Below are 17,953 nucleotides of genomic sequence, written 5' to 3'. Positions count from 1 at the left end.
GTGAACTCTTATGCTGTAACAATACATTTACATAGTCAAAATAAACCATTTTCTTTTTCAGTTAAATATCTGCAGAATAGCTCAAAAGTTATTGTTTGCATAAGTATTTAAACCTCTGTGCTTTGGAAGCTCCAGGTGTACAAAAATGGCAAGTTAATCACAAATGACATAAAGGTGACAGTCATTTGACCATAATTAAGCATAATTAGGTACTACTTGTGAGTCATTTTTATCTCTCTGGATATAAAAGCCCCCTTTGTGGGGGTCATAGTCTTTGTGGACAATCACTGCAAAAATGAAGTCACAGGAGCAGTGAGAAATGAAAGTCCTTGAATGCATAAGGCAGGAAATGACTACAAAGAGTCTGAATGTCCCATTAAGCAATGTTTGATCCATCATAAGAAAGTGGAAGGTTCATCACAGACTCTTACCAGAACAAGCCATCCCTCAAAACTTAACATCAGAGCCAGACATTAACTGGTGTGAGGCTACTAAAAACCCAACTGTCACTCTCAGAAGTCTGCAGTGCTCTTTGGCTGAAACTGGAGTGAAGGTGCAGGGGTCCACAATTTCAAGAGCTCTCCATAAAACAGGCCAGTATGGGAGGGTAGCAAGAAAGAAGCCATTCCTTAAGAAGGTCCCCATAAAATCACGTATGGTATTTGCTACAAAGAATGAGGAAGAAAAGAGGGAGAAAGTTATATGGTCAGATCAGACCAAAACAGAACTTTTTGGCCAGACTTCAAAGAGGTATGTGTAGCATAAAACTAACACTGCCCATGCCTCAAGAAACACCACAATTATGGTGAAATATGGTAGTGGCAGCTTCATGCTATGGGGATGCTTTTATGTGATGGGACTGGGAATCTTGTCAGAGTTGAAGGGACAATGGATGGGCACAATTACAAAACAATTTTGCAGGAGAACTTCCAGTCGGTTATGAAACTACAGCTTGGGAGATAATTGATCTTTCAACATGACAATGACCCTAAGCATAAGGTCAAAGCAGCACTAGAATGTATCAAAAACCGAAAGGTGAATGTTTTGAAAAGGCCAAGTCAAAGTCCTGATCTTAACCCTTTTGGGAATCTGTGGCACAACTTGAAAACTGCTGTCCAGAGGTGCAATCCCACCAACCTATAGGATCTCTATAAATTCTGCCAAGAAGAATGAGGGAGACTCACTCCTGAACAATGTGCAAAATTGGTATATGCTTAACCAAAAAGAATTAAGGCTGTTATTGCAGCAGAAGTATTCTCGAAAAAGTAAAAATGTGTAGGGCTTGAATACTTACGCTATCACTAACTTTTTAGTTTTTCTTCTTCTGTTAAATATCTACAGAAAATGGGTTATTTTGGAAATGTATTGTTACAACATTAGTGCTCACATTAAAATGCTAAATGGATGAATATCTATACAAATATTTTGTCATGCAGAAAATCATGATGACTTTCAAGGGGGTTGAATACTTTTGCATGCCAATGTATGCTATTTTAGTAAGCACTCTCATGCTTCACTTGAATCTTTGCTTTTTTAAACATTAGCTTATAGAGTTTAAAATAGTCTAACAATAAGATCCGCCCATTTACTTAAGTAATCTTATTCTATTCAGTACTTATGCAAAGCAGTAGTCTGTGCTTATTCCATCAGCATCAGGTGCAGGATTTACAGTGTCCGTTTATGCTTGCAATTATTCTTACTCATACTAGCCACTTCAATACCCAGAAACAGATAGAGGCAAAATAAGTATTCATTCCACCCACCGTGACAGGACAAGAATTTTAACAGGGAGGCAGCAAGGATAGTAACTAACTCTTACATTTTTGACTCAAGTTAGCAATATGTGAAGCACAAATAAAGTTATGACCTGCATCTGCATTGTTTATAAAACACTTAAGCAGCAAGGCAGCAGAAAACATGGCCATGTGTTATGGTGATGAACTCAATATCACTTTTCCTGTTTTGGTATTAGTAACCATGCACAAATATCAAGTTAATATAGAAACAGATACAGGCCTTCCAGTCTAAGTTCAGTTTTTATTACCCATGACATGGAGTCAGACCTTCTTGCTATTTCCGGATGAGGTCAGAGGACTGAGAAAAGCTACTGAACATAATCTCCTTGTCTAGGGCTTCTCTAACCATCTGAAATCCTTGGAGTAATAGGTTTTAGAGTAGTATGTGATGCGGTTACAGATATATAGATAAGTATGTATGCTGATGAAAGTATGTGTGCAGTAAAAGATAACAAAGGAAGGTGAATAAATGGAAGTTGGTGTGAAAAACAGCATGAAACCATACACTGGATAGTCCTCAGTTAATCCACATAAGAATATCAGAAATCTTTCTCATAATATCAGCAACACCAAGGAACTGTTCCTAGGCTGTAGGAAGTAGAAGGAAGATCATACTCCTTGTGGTAAAGAGGCTAAGCACAATTTTAAATAAATAATCATGAGTCTTGGAGTGTGCAGGATCCAGGCAAGTGCATGTGTGAACGTCATCCTGGGGGTTGAGGTGCTTGGCTGAGTGTGTACTCATGTGCAAATGCAAGCATGTCAGTCAAGTGCTTCATTCACACCTCGGAACAATTGGATGACAGCACCTGCTCCCAATCGGGGCTATTACGGGGATCTGCATGGCAAAATCCAGGAGTTAAAAAAAGTAACAGAAGGAATCGGAAGTTAAGGGAGAAAAAAGAAAAAGAAGGAATGGAGTTTAATGGAGATGAAAGAGGCAGGATTAGTAGAGCCCGTGCCTGGAAGAATGAAGGCAGATGGTCAGGAGTATGGCTGGCCTACGCTAGTGTGTGGGGCTGAGGAAGGAGTGCTGCCATTGAGCTATGAAGGGGAATAGGAGCAGGAGTAGTACCATCTCTCTTGTATGTGTTAAAGGACTGGTAGAGGGAGACGTGAATGGGGTTCTGTAGTGTTCTACAGAAAAAAGTATGACTGCACCTGTCAGCAGGTGTTTCTTCTTGTTTGTAAGGTTCTGATGGGTTAAGTGATGGATTTTAACCTTGCTTTTTATTGGATCTGTTTATTGGATTTTAATCTCCACCACTACTCACTTGAATTTTTGGTTTATTTATTTATTTAATGAAGAATCCGATTGCACTGCACTTTTGGACACTTTATTTTATGTTAAAATATAGCACTAAGCACTTGCACCAACCCTTGCTGACTGTTTGTGCCCATTCCTGTCATGGCTCATCCTCAGGTACTTAATTAAAGGTTCTGTGTTCAAGTGTCTGTCTGAAGCAGCGAAGAAGTATGGAGTCCTCCTGGACCTCCACACTCCTATCTAGAGCAGTTATTTCAGGTAAGGAAGTCAGACGTTTTGAGGTAGGGTAGATAGTATTGACTAATCAAGGCACCAAAGACTGGCAACATGTTACATCTTTATTAACGTATGCAAGTAAGAATTTAACTGTGCACCGAACAAGTGACAAAGGTGGCCCTATAACATACTTTCTTGGAGAGCCCATGAGTGATGAATGAGCGTAACATGTGTCAGCCAGGTTCAGTAATAGCTTCACTTACTGAAATGTCTGAAGAAATCTCAGATATCTACATCTGTAATAAGAAACTACTATAGGTTCACAATGTACTCACTGAATTACATTCTGGTGTGACGTCTCCTCAGGACTGCAAAGAACTATAGATAGTGTAATGAAGTCACCACAGAATGTAAATGCCTTCTCTTCAGGACACATCTGTATTAGAAAGGCTAACTCTTCTTACTGTCAGTTTTCTCCATCCCTCATTGTGACAAATACAGGGTTATTGGCATTTACATCACTTTGTGTCAAGAGACACTTTTTAACCACGGGTCAGAAGGCTACTTAACTATTTATGATGTTGCAATCTTTCTCAGTTTTAGTATTTGTTGCATGTTGTAGGTATTTTAGTACCATCACTGGTATGAGGGAGATATACAAGTAAGAATTTTGTATGCATTACAACAGATTTGAATCTTAACTTGAATAATGTTGACTGGGAGAAGTGACAATGGAACATTTGTTATTTTGAGGAATAAAAAACAGGAAAGGAAAATGTATTGTTTTGGGGTAAAGAATCTGCTGAGGCTTAACAGAGAGATTAATGTGTATAACACAGGAATGGTGAAGTGTTTGAAATACACAGAAGCTCAGAGACCAAGAAATGTGAGTGACAGTGATGATCAATGTATAGCACATGGACACTCACATGTGAAACACAGGAAATGCTCAAGTATATGTGGAAGGACAATTAGCCTGCAGCTACTCAGGGTGAAGTAAAGTAGAAGTGAACTTTAATGGGGTGTTTTGGAAGGTTGGTTAAAGCAAAAGTGAAGAATTATGAGTTTTAAGTCTCTCTTCACACAGCTACACTAAAATAATATTCACTGCTTCTGATTTTGCCTTGTGTCAGAATAAGAATTTTGCTCCCACTTGGTTTAAAAGGGCTTACTGGTTGCAACTGTAGCTTTGAGAATGATGATTCTATTTTATATAGAGTCTGGTTACTTAACCTCTGTCACTGAAAATAAAACAATCTGGCAATAAATTAAAAAGATTGTTGTTTATTTCAGGCTGGTTTTAAGTGTGAATTCAACTGCATTGCTTGCTGGAACATAACACATTTTTATAATAATATTTTCTATCATTCCTGTTGCCTGCTATGACCTGAATTCAGTCAGAAGAAAATCTGAAGCCATGCAGAACCAGTCACCCTGCAGCTTCTCTGGCCGGGCTTATTTGCAGTTATTTACTCGCATTAATTCTATTTCTCTTTTCCTGCATTGACCTCTGGTAATTTTTCACACTGCTGCCAAATCTGCTTTCAGTTCTCCTTCATTCATAATGTACTAAAAAAAATGTATCCTGCTGCCCTCAGCAGTCATTTTCACTGCCCAGCCACGCATCGAAGAATTTAAAATTTCAAGCAATGAATTGTTTATTGGAGGACAAATGTGTAACTTTAGCTCCATACTCTGGTAATAAAGTGAAGTGACCAATATCTATCTATCTATCTATCTATCTATCTATCTATCTATCTATCTATCTATCTATCTATCTATCATATCATGTAAAATAAATTGAGTGTGCATAATTGTCAGATTGATAGCTTTAATGTAATTTAGCTTACTTCTCAAGTACATTTTTAAAATTAGCTCCTAAACAGTTTGTAATGAAAGTAAAGAAAGACATTTCTCACTAATTGCAATTGTATTTTATCCCTTATTTTGCAGTTGGTAACAGGTCTTCTCTTATTAAAAAGAGGATAAACAAAGTACTGCTGAGCCATGTAGTAAAGTATATGGAAGACACTTTCATGTCTGAAATTACATTATATATAAAGTGTCTAACTTTAAAGACACACTTTAAGGATTTTTTTGTCAGGGTATGGCAAGTGAATTTCATGCTGTTACTGTGCTGTTTAGAGTCTAGTTAACTTACATTTGTATTAGTCACAATTAGTCTCTCCTTTCACCTTTCTGAAATTTAATATGGTAAAGTAAATAATTTTACTGACAAAAATTCTCTATGTAAAAAAGAACTCAGTATAAATTTTAGTCAATTTTCTTCTACCAACAGTTCCAACAATATTTAAGTATTGGACACATAAAAACAGCCTTGAGAAAGTCCTACATGCTTTTTTAAACTTTTTTTTTATGAAGATATAAGTATTTATTCCCCTCACTTTAATATTTTGTAAAGCAACCATATGCAGCAAATATATTGTAGCTTTAAATCTATTGGAGGTCAAGTATATACCATCTTTGCTTGCTGTTTGTGAATCATTTTGGTCCATCCTTTCAAGCACAACTCCGCCAAGATTAAGCAGAAGAGTAACACCTTAACCTTGGTTATTTCTGCAGATCTGCCTGGCTACGTTAATGATCGTTTAAAAGGGCTCTAGAAGAATGGAGGATCATCTGATCACAGATTTTCCAAAGCAATAAATTTGATTATTGCTTGTTTCGAAGTTTTAACAGGATTTGCACACTGTTTCAGTATTAAACGAGGTGGTAACACTTAGGTTACGTACTACAAAAATGCATCAATCACCCAGTTATTTTTATGTAACACGACATTAATAATGGCTTCTTTGGGTCTTCATAACACTTATAAAACATTAGAAGATAGCTTATCCATCTCTGTACTGTGTAGCTTATTGCCGCGGTGATAAAATGTCTTGTTAATATGATGGATTCACTGGTCTTATATTAAATATATAATATAAAGAAAAATGTGTCTTGTTTTGTTAGTAGGTCACCATTGCAGAGAGGAATAAACACCTTACTGATACTTTGTAAGTGTTATGACGACCCATATGACGATGTTAGTTACTTGAAAATGTCTGTATTTCATTTGTGGTCAGCTTTCTTCAGAACAGCCCGCATGCCTGTTTCAATATGGCTGCCGAGCTGTGCTCGTTATTGTGTTGTGCTTTCAGTTCATGGATCAGTTTGGTAAGAGATAGAGAGTGAGGGAGTGAGCAAATTTATAGAGGTTCTGTCCAACCCCTAGAGCCAATAGGACATTGTGGTACTTAAAGGCTTCTGATACAAGCCAGTTCCAAACAACCATACTTCAGACCAATGGGGGAATAGAACATCTTAACACCTGCCATCCCCCAAAACCATTTCTTGAGGTAAAGCTTGGCAGTTAGGCAACCTGGCTTTGTGTGTGTGGGGGTTGAGAGAGAGACTCTAACAGAGAAACATTTGTTTCAAGCACTTCCCCCAACTCTGACGTAAAAAAGAGACCCATTCCTGGTGTTGTGTTTTGGGGGCTCATGCTTCTCACTAATGTAACACCAATATTACATTGCTTTGCCTAAGTTACAAATAAAGACATACAGAATATTTATCAACTTATATGCAAAATCTCACATCACAACACTGACACTTAAAAATCCTAACCAAATGTAAGATGGGCATATCGAACCAAATAAACAAAAGCCCTGCATGACATCTTTTCTGAAATAAGGAATGCATTGGAGACAATTGTCTCAGACAACAAGGAGAAGCATGCAACTTAGCGTGAGATTGCAGTGCTGACTGCATCCTGGGACACTGTGCCACAGAAGTTAAAGGCAACTAGCTGTGTCCTGCAGGGCATGAACATGCATCTCTTAACAACTATACCAATGGTTCCCTGGCCTACAGGGGCACTGCAAAATATTTCAATATTAGACATCTTTTGCAACCGTAACAAATCCAAAAATAATAATGCCATCATTATAATAACAATATTCAACCCTTTTCCTAAGTTAAGTGCTTCTCAGGTGCTATGATCAGTTTATTCATGATAAATGATGCACCACAGACGAGACCGAACAGTATCATTTTGAGAACAGACACAAATGAACTCATACAGACGTCAGGCAACAATCGTAGATGCGCATGAATCTGTAATTACTTCTGCAAAGGAAGAAAATCTTATTGAACTGTCTTGCAACAATACGCTGAAGGTTCAATTTGGCAGCATGGATCTTACTGACTTTTCTCTATATGTAAAAGATGAATATCCACTGCTAAGTAGTAAAGCTTAGTTTATTTTAATTTCTTTTGTAAAATCATATTTATGCAAAGCTGGGTTTTCAGTGGTCACTGTGATATAAAGCAAATGCTGTGTGAAAATTAACGTAGAATAGGAAATAAGGGTAGCTTTATCCAGTATGATTCTGAGGTTTGAAAAGTGAACAACAGGCTCATCTGTCTCACTAATTATTCCAATCAATAAATAGTTTGTGATGTTTGTTGTTGAATCTTTTCAAATAAAAGATTATTGCTTGCTCTTAACAATTATATTAATTTAAGTGTAAAAAATATAAATTACTTTGAATCGAATAAATTACAACATATGAAAACATCAACAAATATTTAATTTGAAACGGTCAGTCATCACACTCAGCTAATTTAGAAAATTGTCATTTTTTCAACTATATGGTGCACCTTACAGAAGAACCAATTAAAAACTATTATAAACATTTGTGATAATTCACGTTAAATTTTTTATAACTAATTGCGCCAAGCCACCAACTGTGCACTTCAAGTGTCAGGTATGTATTATAGAACTACAGGGAGATTCACTTGAAGGAGGGCCCAAACATTCTGTTGTAACTCCCGTTAGGATGAAGCAATCTGAGCCAAAAAAATACGCTACATACCTTGACATATGTGTAATCAATTAGATTACATGTGATGCTGGAAGTGGTTTCTGTTTTCTGACACACACATTTCGATGCAGCGCTCCATGTTCCTGAACATATCAGCAAGCATCTAGGTGTCAATAGCAGCAATTTCATGTTGGATATTTTGTTTCATATCTTCCACAGTGCTAGGCTTTTTCCGATAAACTTTTCCTTTGAGCAAACCCCAAAGGAAGAAGTCTATTGGTGTCAGATCTGGTGACCATGGTGGCCAAAGCCCCTTTGAAATTACCCTGTTGCTGAAGATGGACTCAATTTCTGCCATGCTCCTTACCAATGTGAGACACATTGCTCCATCTTGCTGGAAGTAACCTTCTGTTAACTCATGATCATCCAGTTAAATGTGACATTGCTTAATCAAATTGGTGACCCAATATGTTTGCACCATGAAGATGCACTGCGCAATACTGAAAACCATTATCCTGATGAGAAGTTGAGTGACTGAGTGGTGGCTCTGTGGCTAAGGATCTGCACTGGCAATCAGAAGGTTGCCGGTTCAAATCCCGTAAATGCCAAAATGGACTCTGCTCTGTTTGGCCCTTGAGCAAGGCCCTTAACCTGCAATTGCTAAGTGCTTTGCGTAGTGAGAAAAGCGCTATATAAATGCAAAGAATTATTATTATGAGTGGAGGGGTATGGGCGGTATACACCCAGAAGTTGCAAATGGAAGTTAAACATCGCAACAACTGTTTGGTGCCTACCTCATTGCTCCAACACTGGGGCATCCCAGCTTGTCCGAAGCTCCATATACTGAAGAGCACATTGCATGTTGTTTCGTTCAGATTGCTTTGTGCTAGCGAGAGTTATTACAGAATATGCAGGGCCTCTAACGAGTGATTCTCTATGTATAAACTATACTATGGTTTAACTTGGGGCTGCATATAAAAATTTTGAAACATTAAGTGCACCATGAACAGAAAAAGTTTGGGAACAGCTGGACTATATGTATTCTTGAATTACTTTGCTGCAATAACAGTTTTTTAGAGTTTCCATCTTTGGCCCTTCCTATCCCTGGAATGAATTAGACCTATCAGTCTGAGTTTTAAAAGAAAAAGGAAAAACACTGTCCGTGAGTGTTCAGAAAATGAAGTTGTGTTCTCTGGTAGTAAGGGATTTGAGTTTGCGATGTGCACTGTTATTATTGACACCTTACTCATGGGTCTAAGTTGATGTTTGAATGCATATGGAGACATAAATGGTCTCTTTGGTGTGCTTTTTTTAGCATGTGCTGTAATGATTCATTGGACATCCTTAAACGAGCTGACACACCCTTCTTTTTTATATTCACAGAACCTGATCAAGACTTTTGTAGATTAACTACTCCTGCTTAAGGACTTTGCTAGAGAAGAGGAAAAGATTCCAACAGATCTTTTGCAAGTTATACTGAGAAACGGACACCATTTCCTATTGTCTTTGTTGCAGTAAGGCTTTAATTTTATTTTTGTCAAGTTGTGAAAGAGAAATGACATTTTCTTACACGAAACACATAAAAAATTGAGAACAGCCGTGGGTCAGAAGCACCTTTCATCACCCACTTTAATGGGTATAGAATCATAACTAAGTAGAAAACTGGATTGTAAGGATCTGATATCCCGATTTGAAAAACGCAAAATCAAGAAAGCAAAACATCTAAAGATCTAATGAGGACTGTTCAACCATCTAGGCCTGTCTTTAAAATAGTTTACATTATTTATTTTTACTGAATTGTGACTGAGAACGTAAGAAATCTGACAAATGAGACCAGTTAGTCCATCAAGATCATTTGTTTAACTGATTTTGTTGATGATTCTCAAGTTATTGCTGTGGTAGATAAAGACAGTAATATTTATATTTTATGACAGATAAAGGCATTTTGTTATTTTAGAAAAAGGATATTCTGTTGGTTTTCTAAGCCAGATTACTGCGTGTCATGCTAATAAAAATATTGTTAGCCCTCAATTTCTATTTTTTATGATAATAAAGCTGGTTTTTGAATAATGTTTTAAAATGTATTTTATCAAGTAAAATTAGCTTTTATTTAAAAAATGTGTATTCCTATGTACCAGTCAAAACAAGTGAAAAACTACATTTAAAAAGGAAGATATCTTTGTAAGAGAACAAAATAAAATGCTTAAAATGCTGACTTATGCTTTGAGAGCTTAGAGTTTTCAGTCACTTCATTTTTTAATTGTCAGTATAGCCATCTTATTGAAAACTCAAACTATATGTACACATTGGTGGTCCTAGGTGGGTCTGGTGGTGCTAACAAACCAATATGTACCACATTTCAAAAAGGACGCAATCACTAAAGGTGGCTTTTATTTTATAAAGGCCACCATCTGTCATTTATTTTATATTCATAGTGAGATAAATCCTACACTTCATGCTGTTAATAATTTGCAACATTCTTTTATTGATCAGTTGCTCTCATAGGGTTTCTCAGTCATGCTGCTCTTCTGTCTTCGTACCCAAACATTCTTATACACTAGTGAACCATGAAAGAAAATACTAATTAATATACAGCTAGGGAACTAGAATAAAAAGATGAAGAGGTTTACATTTACAGGTTTGTCAAGTGGCTGGTGAATGCAGATCGATAAAGTAAATACAGATGGCATCAAATCCCCTATAACAGATCACATGAAATGCTAACAGCAGGCTCTTATTCAATAGCAGAATAATAAAGAGGAAACAGATATAGTTTGAATTCTTTACTAGATATATGCACCAACAAGATCATTTTAATCTTGCCAAAGCATAAAAAGGATGAACTGTATAAACAACATGGTGAATGAAAGCAAAGATGGCAGTTCAAATGATAATCTATTCTTTATCTTAACTCAATTTATCCTTTCCAGTGTCGCAGAGATGTGGCAGCATTGACAGGAAACAACCAATAATGTAATGGTTGCCTAGTGCACAGCATACTCACAAATGTTTTGTCATTTTAGACAGAATAAAGTGGCCAGCCAAATGATATGTAAATCTTTTAGAATGTCAACATGAAAATGGGAGAATATGTAAAATCCATACAATCACCACAAGGAAATGAACCCTGATCTATACACCTGCAAGGTAGTTGTTGCCATCCACACCAACTAATACATACATTCCTCCATAAATTTGGGGAATCTAATTTCAGGGAAGGATAGAATCTACTGTATACTAGCTGCACAAGAAAACAATAGCTAAATGTGGAGGGGGTGCTAATCCATAGTAGCGTTCATCCATTCATACTAAAGTAATTTACAGTTGCCAGTCAATCCAACATGTGTGACTATGACATGAACTTTTATCTTTTGGTTTACTGTGTCTGGTTAAAATTCTCAGACTCTTGCACAATTCTGACTTTGACTACTTACAATCTTTCATTTGATGCTTTGATTTAGGAAAAAAAAATTCCATTCTTCCTTTGGAGGAAAGGCTTACAAAGGCTAATAAACCAAAAGTTCTTCAATATGATTATGCAATTGTTTTCTAATAAGTCCTTGTGGTGGAATGATTTTTCATAAGTTCATAAATATTTTGTATGCCTTTATTTGTAAGCTAGACAAGGCAAATGTAATATTAGATAGTGCTTCTGGAGGCATATTTTACTTCATTAATGAGAACAGTGATGCTTTGATGTATACCTAACCGACCCTGCAGTCTTTTGGACTGATTCAGGATGTGAAATTTATGGTGAGGGGGATGGAGCATGTATCAGACCAGCTTGACTAGGGAGACTGCATTTTTACTTAGAGCCTATAAGCCATCCACCACTGGAAGGCCATAAAGTGACTAAACAAAACAGCTGGGGGCTGAGTTGTACCTGAGCGTTTTCATTGGTAATTGTTAATAAAGGGATTTGAAAATTAATTATATTGGTCTAAAGTATGGCTATTTATGCTTAGTTTTGAATTGGAGGCCATTCTTTACTACAACGCTCCCATAGTCTGTTCACGAGCCCAACATTACGTATACCAAGGTGAACTTATTCCAAAGAGGACGTATACCAAGGTACCACTTGATTTTGTATTTCTGCTTATTATTATATTAATCACATTACATTGTTTGGCTTTCATTTTATTATGCATTGCTTTTTTCATTTTTCTGTTTTATAATATGACAAAGTGTTTATTGGGCTCTGCCAAGTGGAACTGCAGCAATGATCTTTTTCCAGATTTTTCTAGGAAAAAAATGTAGTAAATCTAACTCATAGTTAGCCATAGTTTATTGTACCAAAACAATAATGTCTTAAAGTTACAAAAAATGTTACCAAACCCTAGCTTTTGAGATTCCACAACCGCTGGATTCTGGACATGCTAGACCAGCACTGCTTCTGACCTGCAAAGCCCTTGAACTTTTAAAATTTTCAGTCCTTACCCTCCAACTTTCTGCAAATCTGACTGCCATTGGGCAAGAAAACACATGAAGCACTGAGGGCACCTCAGCTAGCTGCTGTGTTCATCTTATCAACTTTTATTACAGGTCTTACCACACAGCCTGATAGTACGTTGAATGCTAAAAGACTTTAATACAAGCTAAGTATAAAATTATTATTTATGTTGTGATTTTTTACTTTTTATTTTTTAGCTGTTGAGAGTTTGAAGTGGCAATGTAAGTGACAACAATGAAACACTGTGTTTCACTAGCACTGAACCTAGCTCATATTTGGTATCAACAACATCTGCAAGGCACGGACGATGGTGCTTCTTTCATTATTGTTACATGTCAAGTCAAGTGAGGTTGGGGAGCATGCACTGGTGCAGTGTGTTGCAGCACCCACTACACAACGAAACAACTCGGGATCCCAGTTTTGCAACCCCCCAGGCAGACACGCGGTCCAGTCCCATCCCCTGGAAATGACCCTCTATATGTCACAGCCAGGTGTTAGGTGGGTGACCCCTTGGTCTGGTCCAGTCATTCGGGTCCCCAACAATGAGGATCTTGCAAGTCGGATCATCCTCGGGGAAACGCGTCACATGGCCGTAACTGACGCTCCTTCACAATGCAGGTAATGTGCCTCATTCAGGACTCCATGAGAAACCACTCATTCGACACAAAGTCAAACCAATGGTACCCAAGGATTTTCCAGTACCAAAAGAGTCCAGTCTTCATCTCAGGTCACTGGATAGCATCCATGTCTTGCAACCATATAGCAATACAGGAAGCACCAGGACTCTAAAGACTTCGACCTTCGTCCTTTTGCATAGATATCGGGAGCACCACACACCCCTTTCCAGTGACTTCATAACCCCCCATGCTCTTCCAATCCATCTACTGACTTTATAGGAAGAGTCACCAGAGACATGAATATCACTGCCAAGGTAAGTAAACCTCTCAACAAAGTCGGCACTCTCTCCGCAAACAGACACGCTGCTGATAGCTTTGCCCAAGAGGTCATCAAAGGCCTGGATCTTGGTTTTTATCCAGGACACTCGCAAGCCCAAACACTCAGACTCCTGGCTCAGTTTCTCAAACGCCCTAATCAGAGCCTCCATAGACTCCACGAAGATCACAGCATCATCAGCAAAGTCAAGATCCGTGAACCTTTTCTTCACCAACAGATGCTCCACAGCCGGTGGACCCCACGACCTTGCCCAACACACAGTCCATGCAAGCATTGAACAGAGTAGGAGCAAGAACACACCCCTGACGAACCCCAGAATCAACTGGGAAAAATGTAGAGGTCCTGCCTCCACTCTGCACAGCACTCACAGTACCAGTGTACAGGCCGGCCATGATATCCAGCAACCTCGAGGGGATCCCACAAATCCTCAGGAGTCTCACGCTCTGTGAAAATTGACTTCTTAGGCGTAAAACCAGACTGTTCCAGTCGCTGGTAGGTTAGCAAGTGATCACGGATCCTATTGAGGACGACCCTAGCAAGGACCTTACCCGGCACCAAGAGCAGTGTTATCCCCCTGTAGTTGCTGCAATCCAGGTGATCACCCTTGCCTTTCCAGATAGGGATGACAAGTCCCATTTTCCAGTCAGTTGGGATGATGCCAGTCTCCCAAATGGAAGCAAAGATTGCTTGCAATGCCAGGAGGACAGCCTTACCACCAGCCTGGAGAAGTTTACCCCGGACACCACAGATCCCTGCAGCCTTTCCCCCCCTCAGCTGGTTCACCACCTGTGTAATCTGAGTGAGATTGGGTGGTTCACAGCTAATTAGAGGATCAGCCTCAAGAACCGTGGACCCAGAGATATCCAACGTCCTAGTCAGAGGATCAGCTTTGAACAACTGCTCAAAGTAGCCAGCCCAGTGGGTCACAACTGCAGTGTCATCCATAAAGACCGTTCCATCAGCTGCCCTGACTGCGACTCCCCGAGGAACAGATTCAGATGTGCGTAATGCTTCGATTCCTCTGTAAGCAGGACATGGGTCACTAGACCACAGATGGTGTGTCCCTTGCTCACAGATTCCTCTAACAAACACCTGCCCTCAGAGCCCTCGCTACTATCCTTCTCAGTTCCCGGTACAGACCAGAGTTGCCATTGAGCTGTATGCTGCAACTCCTCTCAATGAAATCCAGGGTGCCCTGCGAGATGAAGCACCTCTTTCTGGGAACACCGGTAACACCAACACAACCCTCAGCGACCTTCAGGGTCTTGTCACGGAGGGTCTCCCACATCACATTAGGATCGGCAGTTATACCCAAATCTGAAAGTTCTTCACACAAACTGTGTGCAAACTCATTAGAAACAGCCTGGTCTGGGAGTCTGGCCAAGTCCAGGCTCATTTTCCTAGTAAGTAGGAACCTACTGGACCTAAACTGGACCCTAAGAGTAGCAACAACAAGTCTGTGGTCAGAATTCACAAACTGGGCACTTCTGTAGGCCCTGCAGTTTTGCAAGAGCTAGAAACAATGGTATCCCTATTTCTGGTCCAGTCATCCAAGCGCAGGCAGAAAAATTATACAAGGAAATTCATGGTCCCGATGCAGATCCTGAGTTTACAGTTTCAAGTGGCTGGTTGAAAAGGTGGAAACAGCGACACAGCATTTCACAAATAAAGATCAATGACGAGATTAAGTTAGCAGACACTGTAGCAGCAGAAGAGTTCATTCCCAAATTTCAACAATTCATAGAAGAACAGCAGCTAATAGAAGAGATGATTTACAACGCTGATGAAACAGGCTTTTACTACAAAATACCGCCTGATAGGACTTTAGCCATGAAGAAAGACAAGACCAGCAAAGAAGGTTATAAACAGATCAAAGACAGGGTGACAATGTTATTTTGCTGTAAATGGACAGGTTATCACAAGCTAACACCTCTTTGTATTGGCAAGTTTGGATCCCCAAGATGTTTCCACAACATCAGCATGTCATCATTACCACTGGACTACGATCACAGCAAGAATGCAATTTTTGAGAAGTGGTTTCACCAAACATTCATCCCTGATGTCTGTAGGCACCTTAGAAGCAAGGGAATGGAACCACAAGCATACCTACTTCTAGAAAGCTGTCCAGCCCACCCCCCTACAGAGACATTGAAGTCCAGAGATGGCAAGATTTTCATTTATTACCTTCCAAAGAATACAACGTCGAAGATTCAGCCCCTAGATCAAGGCATCATTTCTGTGTTCAAGGCCAATTATAGATGGAAGATGATAAAGTCCATGGTTGAAGAAGATAAGAGTGTCCCTATGTTCCTGAAGACTGTAAGAATTAAAGAGCACTGTATTTGTCTGAGTCAGCCTGGGGAGCAATCAAGCCTGTAACAATTCAAAATTGTACGACTAAACCCCTTGGAGGTCCCATCACAGAGAACCCCACTACTGTTGAAGAAGACGAAGATGAAGACTTACTAGGTTTCAGTCCAGAAGAAGTACCGGAGGCAGAACAGAAGTTGATCTCGGCTGTCCACTCAAGTGTACCAGTACAAGAAATCCTTGCAGCATGGTCCACCATAGATGATGACGTCCCAATAGCATCCTCCATTTTAGCTGAAGAAAACCACAATGAAGATGAAGAAGAAGAAGATCCTGTCCCAGTACCTCCAACTAGAACCGCTGATGATGCAGTTAAAGGACTTAAAGTGGCGTTAGAGTACTACGAGCGTGTGGGGGATAAAGTAAAGACACTACAGCTGAAGTCTCTCATAATAAATGCCAAGATGAGAGCATCTAGGAACAATAAGCAAGCTGACATCACCTCCTATTTTTCTAAAAAATAAAGTCTGTTTGTAACTTGTCATTGTGTAATAACAACTATTATATTACTGTATGTTTAATTTTATATTGTAAATAAAAAAAATTAAAATTTAATTAAAATGTTTATAATATTGTTAATGTATTAATGTGTGAGGGTAATAAAGGTGCTTGCATGTGATTTCATTTATATGTCAAAAACTTACTATTTTAATACTGTATTGTGCCATGCAATGTTACGAATAAATATTTAGTAATTTTTATGAAAAGATGTGAAATAAAATGTTTTAAATGTATTTGATATGTTTTGTTATTCTTAAATAATAATTTATTATTAATTTCAAGACCGTTAATCACGATTTAATATGCAGCATGCAATATCGCGATTGTGAGACTACAGCACTACTTTCAAAATGGCGACTCGCGGGTCAATACAAGAGAAAGGATTGTGATTAAAAAACATTTATTTTTTCATTATTTATTGTAATTTATGCATTATCAAAAAATATTTAAGCCGCAGACCACCTAAGCCGCGGTTAAGCAGTTTGGACCCCAATCTCCGAGGCTTAATTGCCCTACACTGTACAAAATTATTTTGTATTAATAGAAAAGCGCATGACCCTGTAACACTTACAGGTTAAATGAAAAATGAACTGAAGTGCCTTATTGTGTTTTTCATTTCACTGTGAATTAAATGCTTATCTTCTTAAACATTTCACTTTTAGCATGTATAATTTAGCAGAAATCATTACAGCGCTGATCAAAGTGGTTTTATCAGACTAATTTACTGAGACTTTTACCTTTACCTTCCACCGTAATTAGTAATGGACTTGGTACTGCTGTGAATCGTTGCATTGTTTAGCCACAGAGCCTGTCTACTCCTAATTAACCTGATTAAACATTGAAGAGAGCAATCATCTCATTTTGAACAGGTGCCAATTAACCAAGCCGAGTTCTTACAGAGTTTTTTGTTTTTAATGGATGTCATGAGACTAGCTTAGTGGTTGATTGCTTGATTCTTGATATTTTCAGATACAAATAAAGTTTCACTTTATTTAGCATAACATAATATAATGTAATGCCTTAATATTTCCAAGTATACCAGTGGTTGTCAGCCATTTTTTACTGAGGGTCATGGTTATAGAACAATAAGAAATTAATGTTTCCTTGAAAAGGACAATAAAATGTTTACCTGGTAATGACATCAATTTTTGAGATCATATCTTTTAGACAAAACACCAATGAAAAATAGAACAGAACAAAAAGGAAGCAGAACACCTTTTCAAAATTAGTAACTACAAAACTCAAACCTTTTTATTTAATAATTAAAAATACCCTCTGTGATTTACTTCAACAGCTTTCTGAATAAAATTGCTAAGCTTTCGTAAATAACACATTCTTACATTAGTGAGCTTTCTGATGCTGTCTAGAGTAAATGATTTCTTTATAGTCAGGGTGTGAGGGACGACACATTGGAATTGTGAGCGCAGATTACTGTTTTAGAATGAGTCTAAAAATGTTACTTAATTTGGGACATTGATGAAAAAGAGTAAGTACATATCACAAATGGGACCTGTACTGGTGTCATCAAATACGAGAACAGGCAACAAACTGAAATTCTGTTCTCATACTA

At 38.2% G+C, this 17,953-nt stretch overlaps 1 protein-coding gene across 1 annotated transcript; it reads left to right on the top strand.

The window, feature by feature from the left end:
- The first annotated feature begins 655 nt into the window (after positions 1-655).
- LOC120538610 (jerky protein homolog-like) lies at positions 656-16,346 on the top strand. Its single transcript, XM_039767996.1, has 3 exons — positions 656-750; positions 15,006-15,850; positions 15,925-16,346. The coding sequence occupies exons 1-3, from the start codon at positions 656-658 to the stop codon at positions 16,344-16,346; spliced, it is 1,362 nt and encodes a 453-aa protein (XP_039623930.1).
- Positions 16,347-17,953: the final 1,607 nt, after the last annotated feature.

This window comes from Polypterus senegalus, chromosome 11 (genome assembly GCF_016835505.1).
Source record: "Polypterus senegalus isolate Bchr_013 chromosome 11, ASM1683550v1, whole genome shotgun sequence".
Lineage (NCBI taxonomy): Eukaryota > Metazoa > Chordata > Cladistia > Polypteriformes > Polypteridae > Polypterus > Polypterus senegalus.
Note: the sequence above shows the minus strand (reverse complement) of the source record. Positions and strands in the feature narration are given on the sequence as shown.

What these genes read in the sequence shown, in the direction of transcription:
- LOC120538610 (XM_039767996.1), top strand. Translation starts at nt 656, where the DNA reads ATGGTATTTGCTACAAAGAATGAGGAAGAAAAGAGGGAGAAAGTTATA. An exon ending in TTTGGCCAGACTTCAAAGAG is followed by an intron (nt 751 to 15,005) that starts GTATGTGTAGCA and finishes GCACTTCTGTAG; the next exon opens with GCCCTGCAGTTTTGCAAGAG. An exon ending in TGTAAGAATTAAAGAGCACT is followed by an intron (nt 15,851 to 15,924) that starts GTATTTGTCTGA and finishes AACCCCTTGGAG; the next exon opens with GTCCCATCACAGAGAACCCC.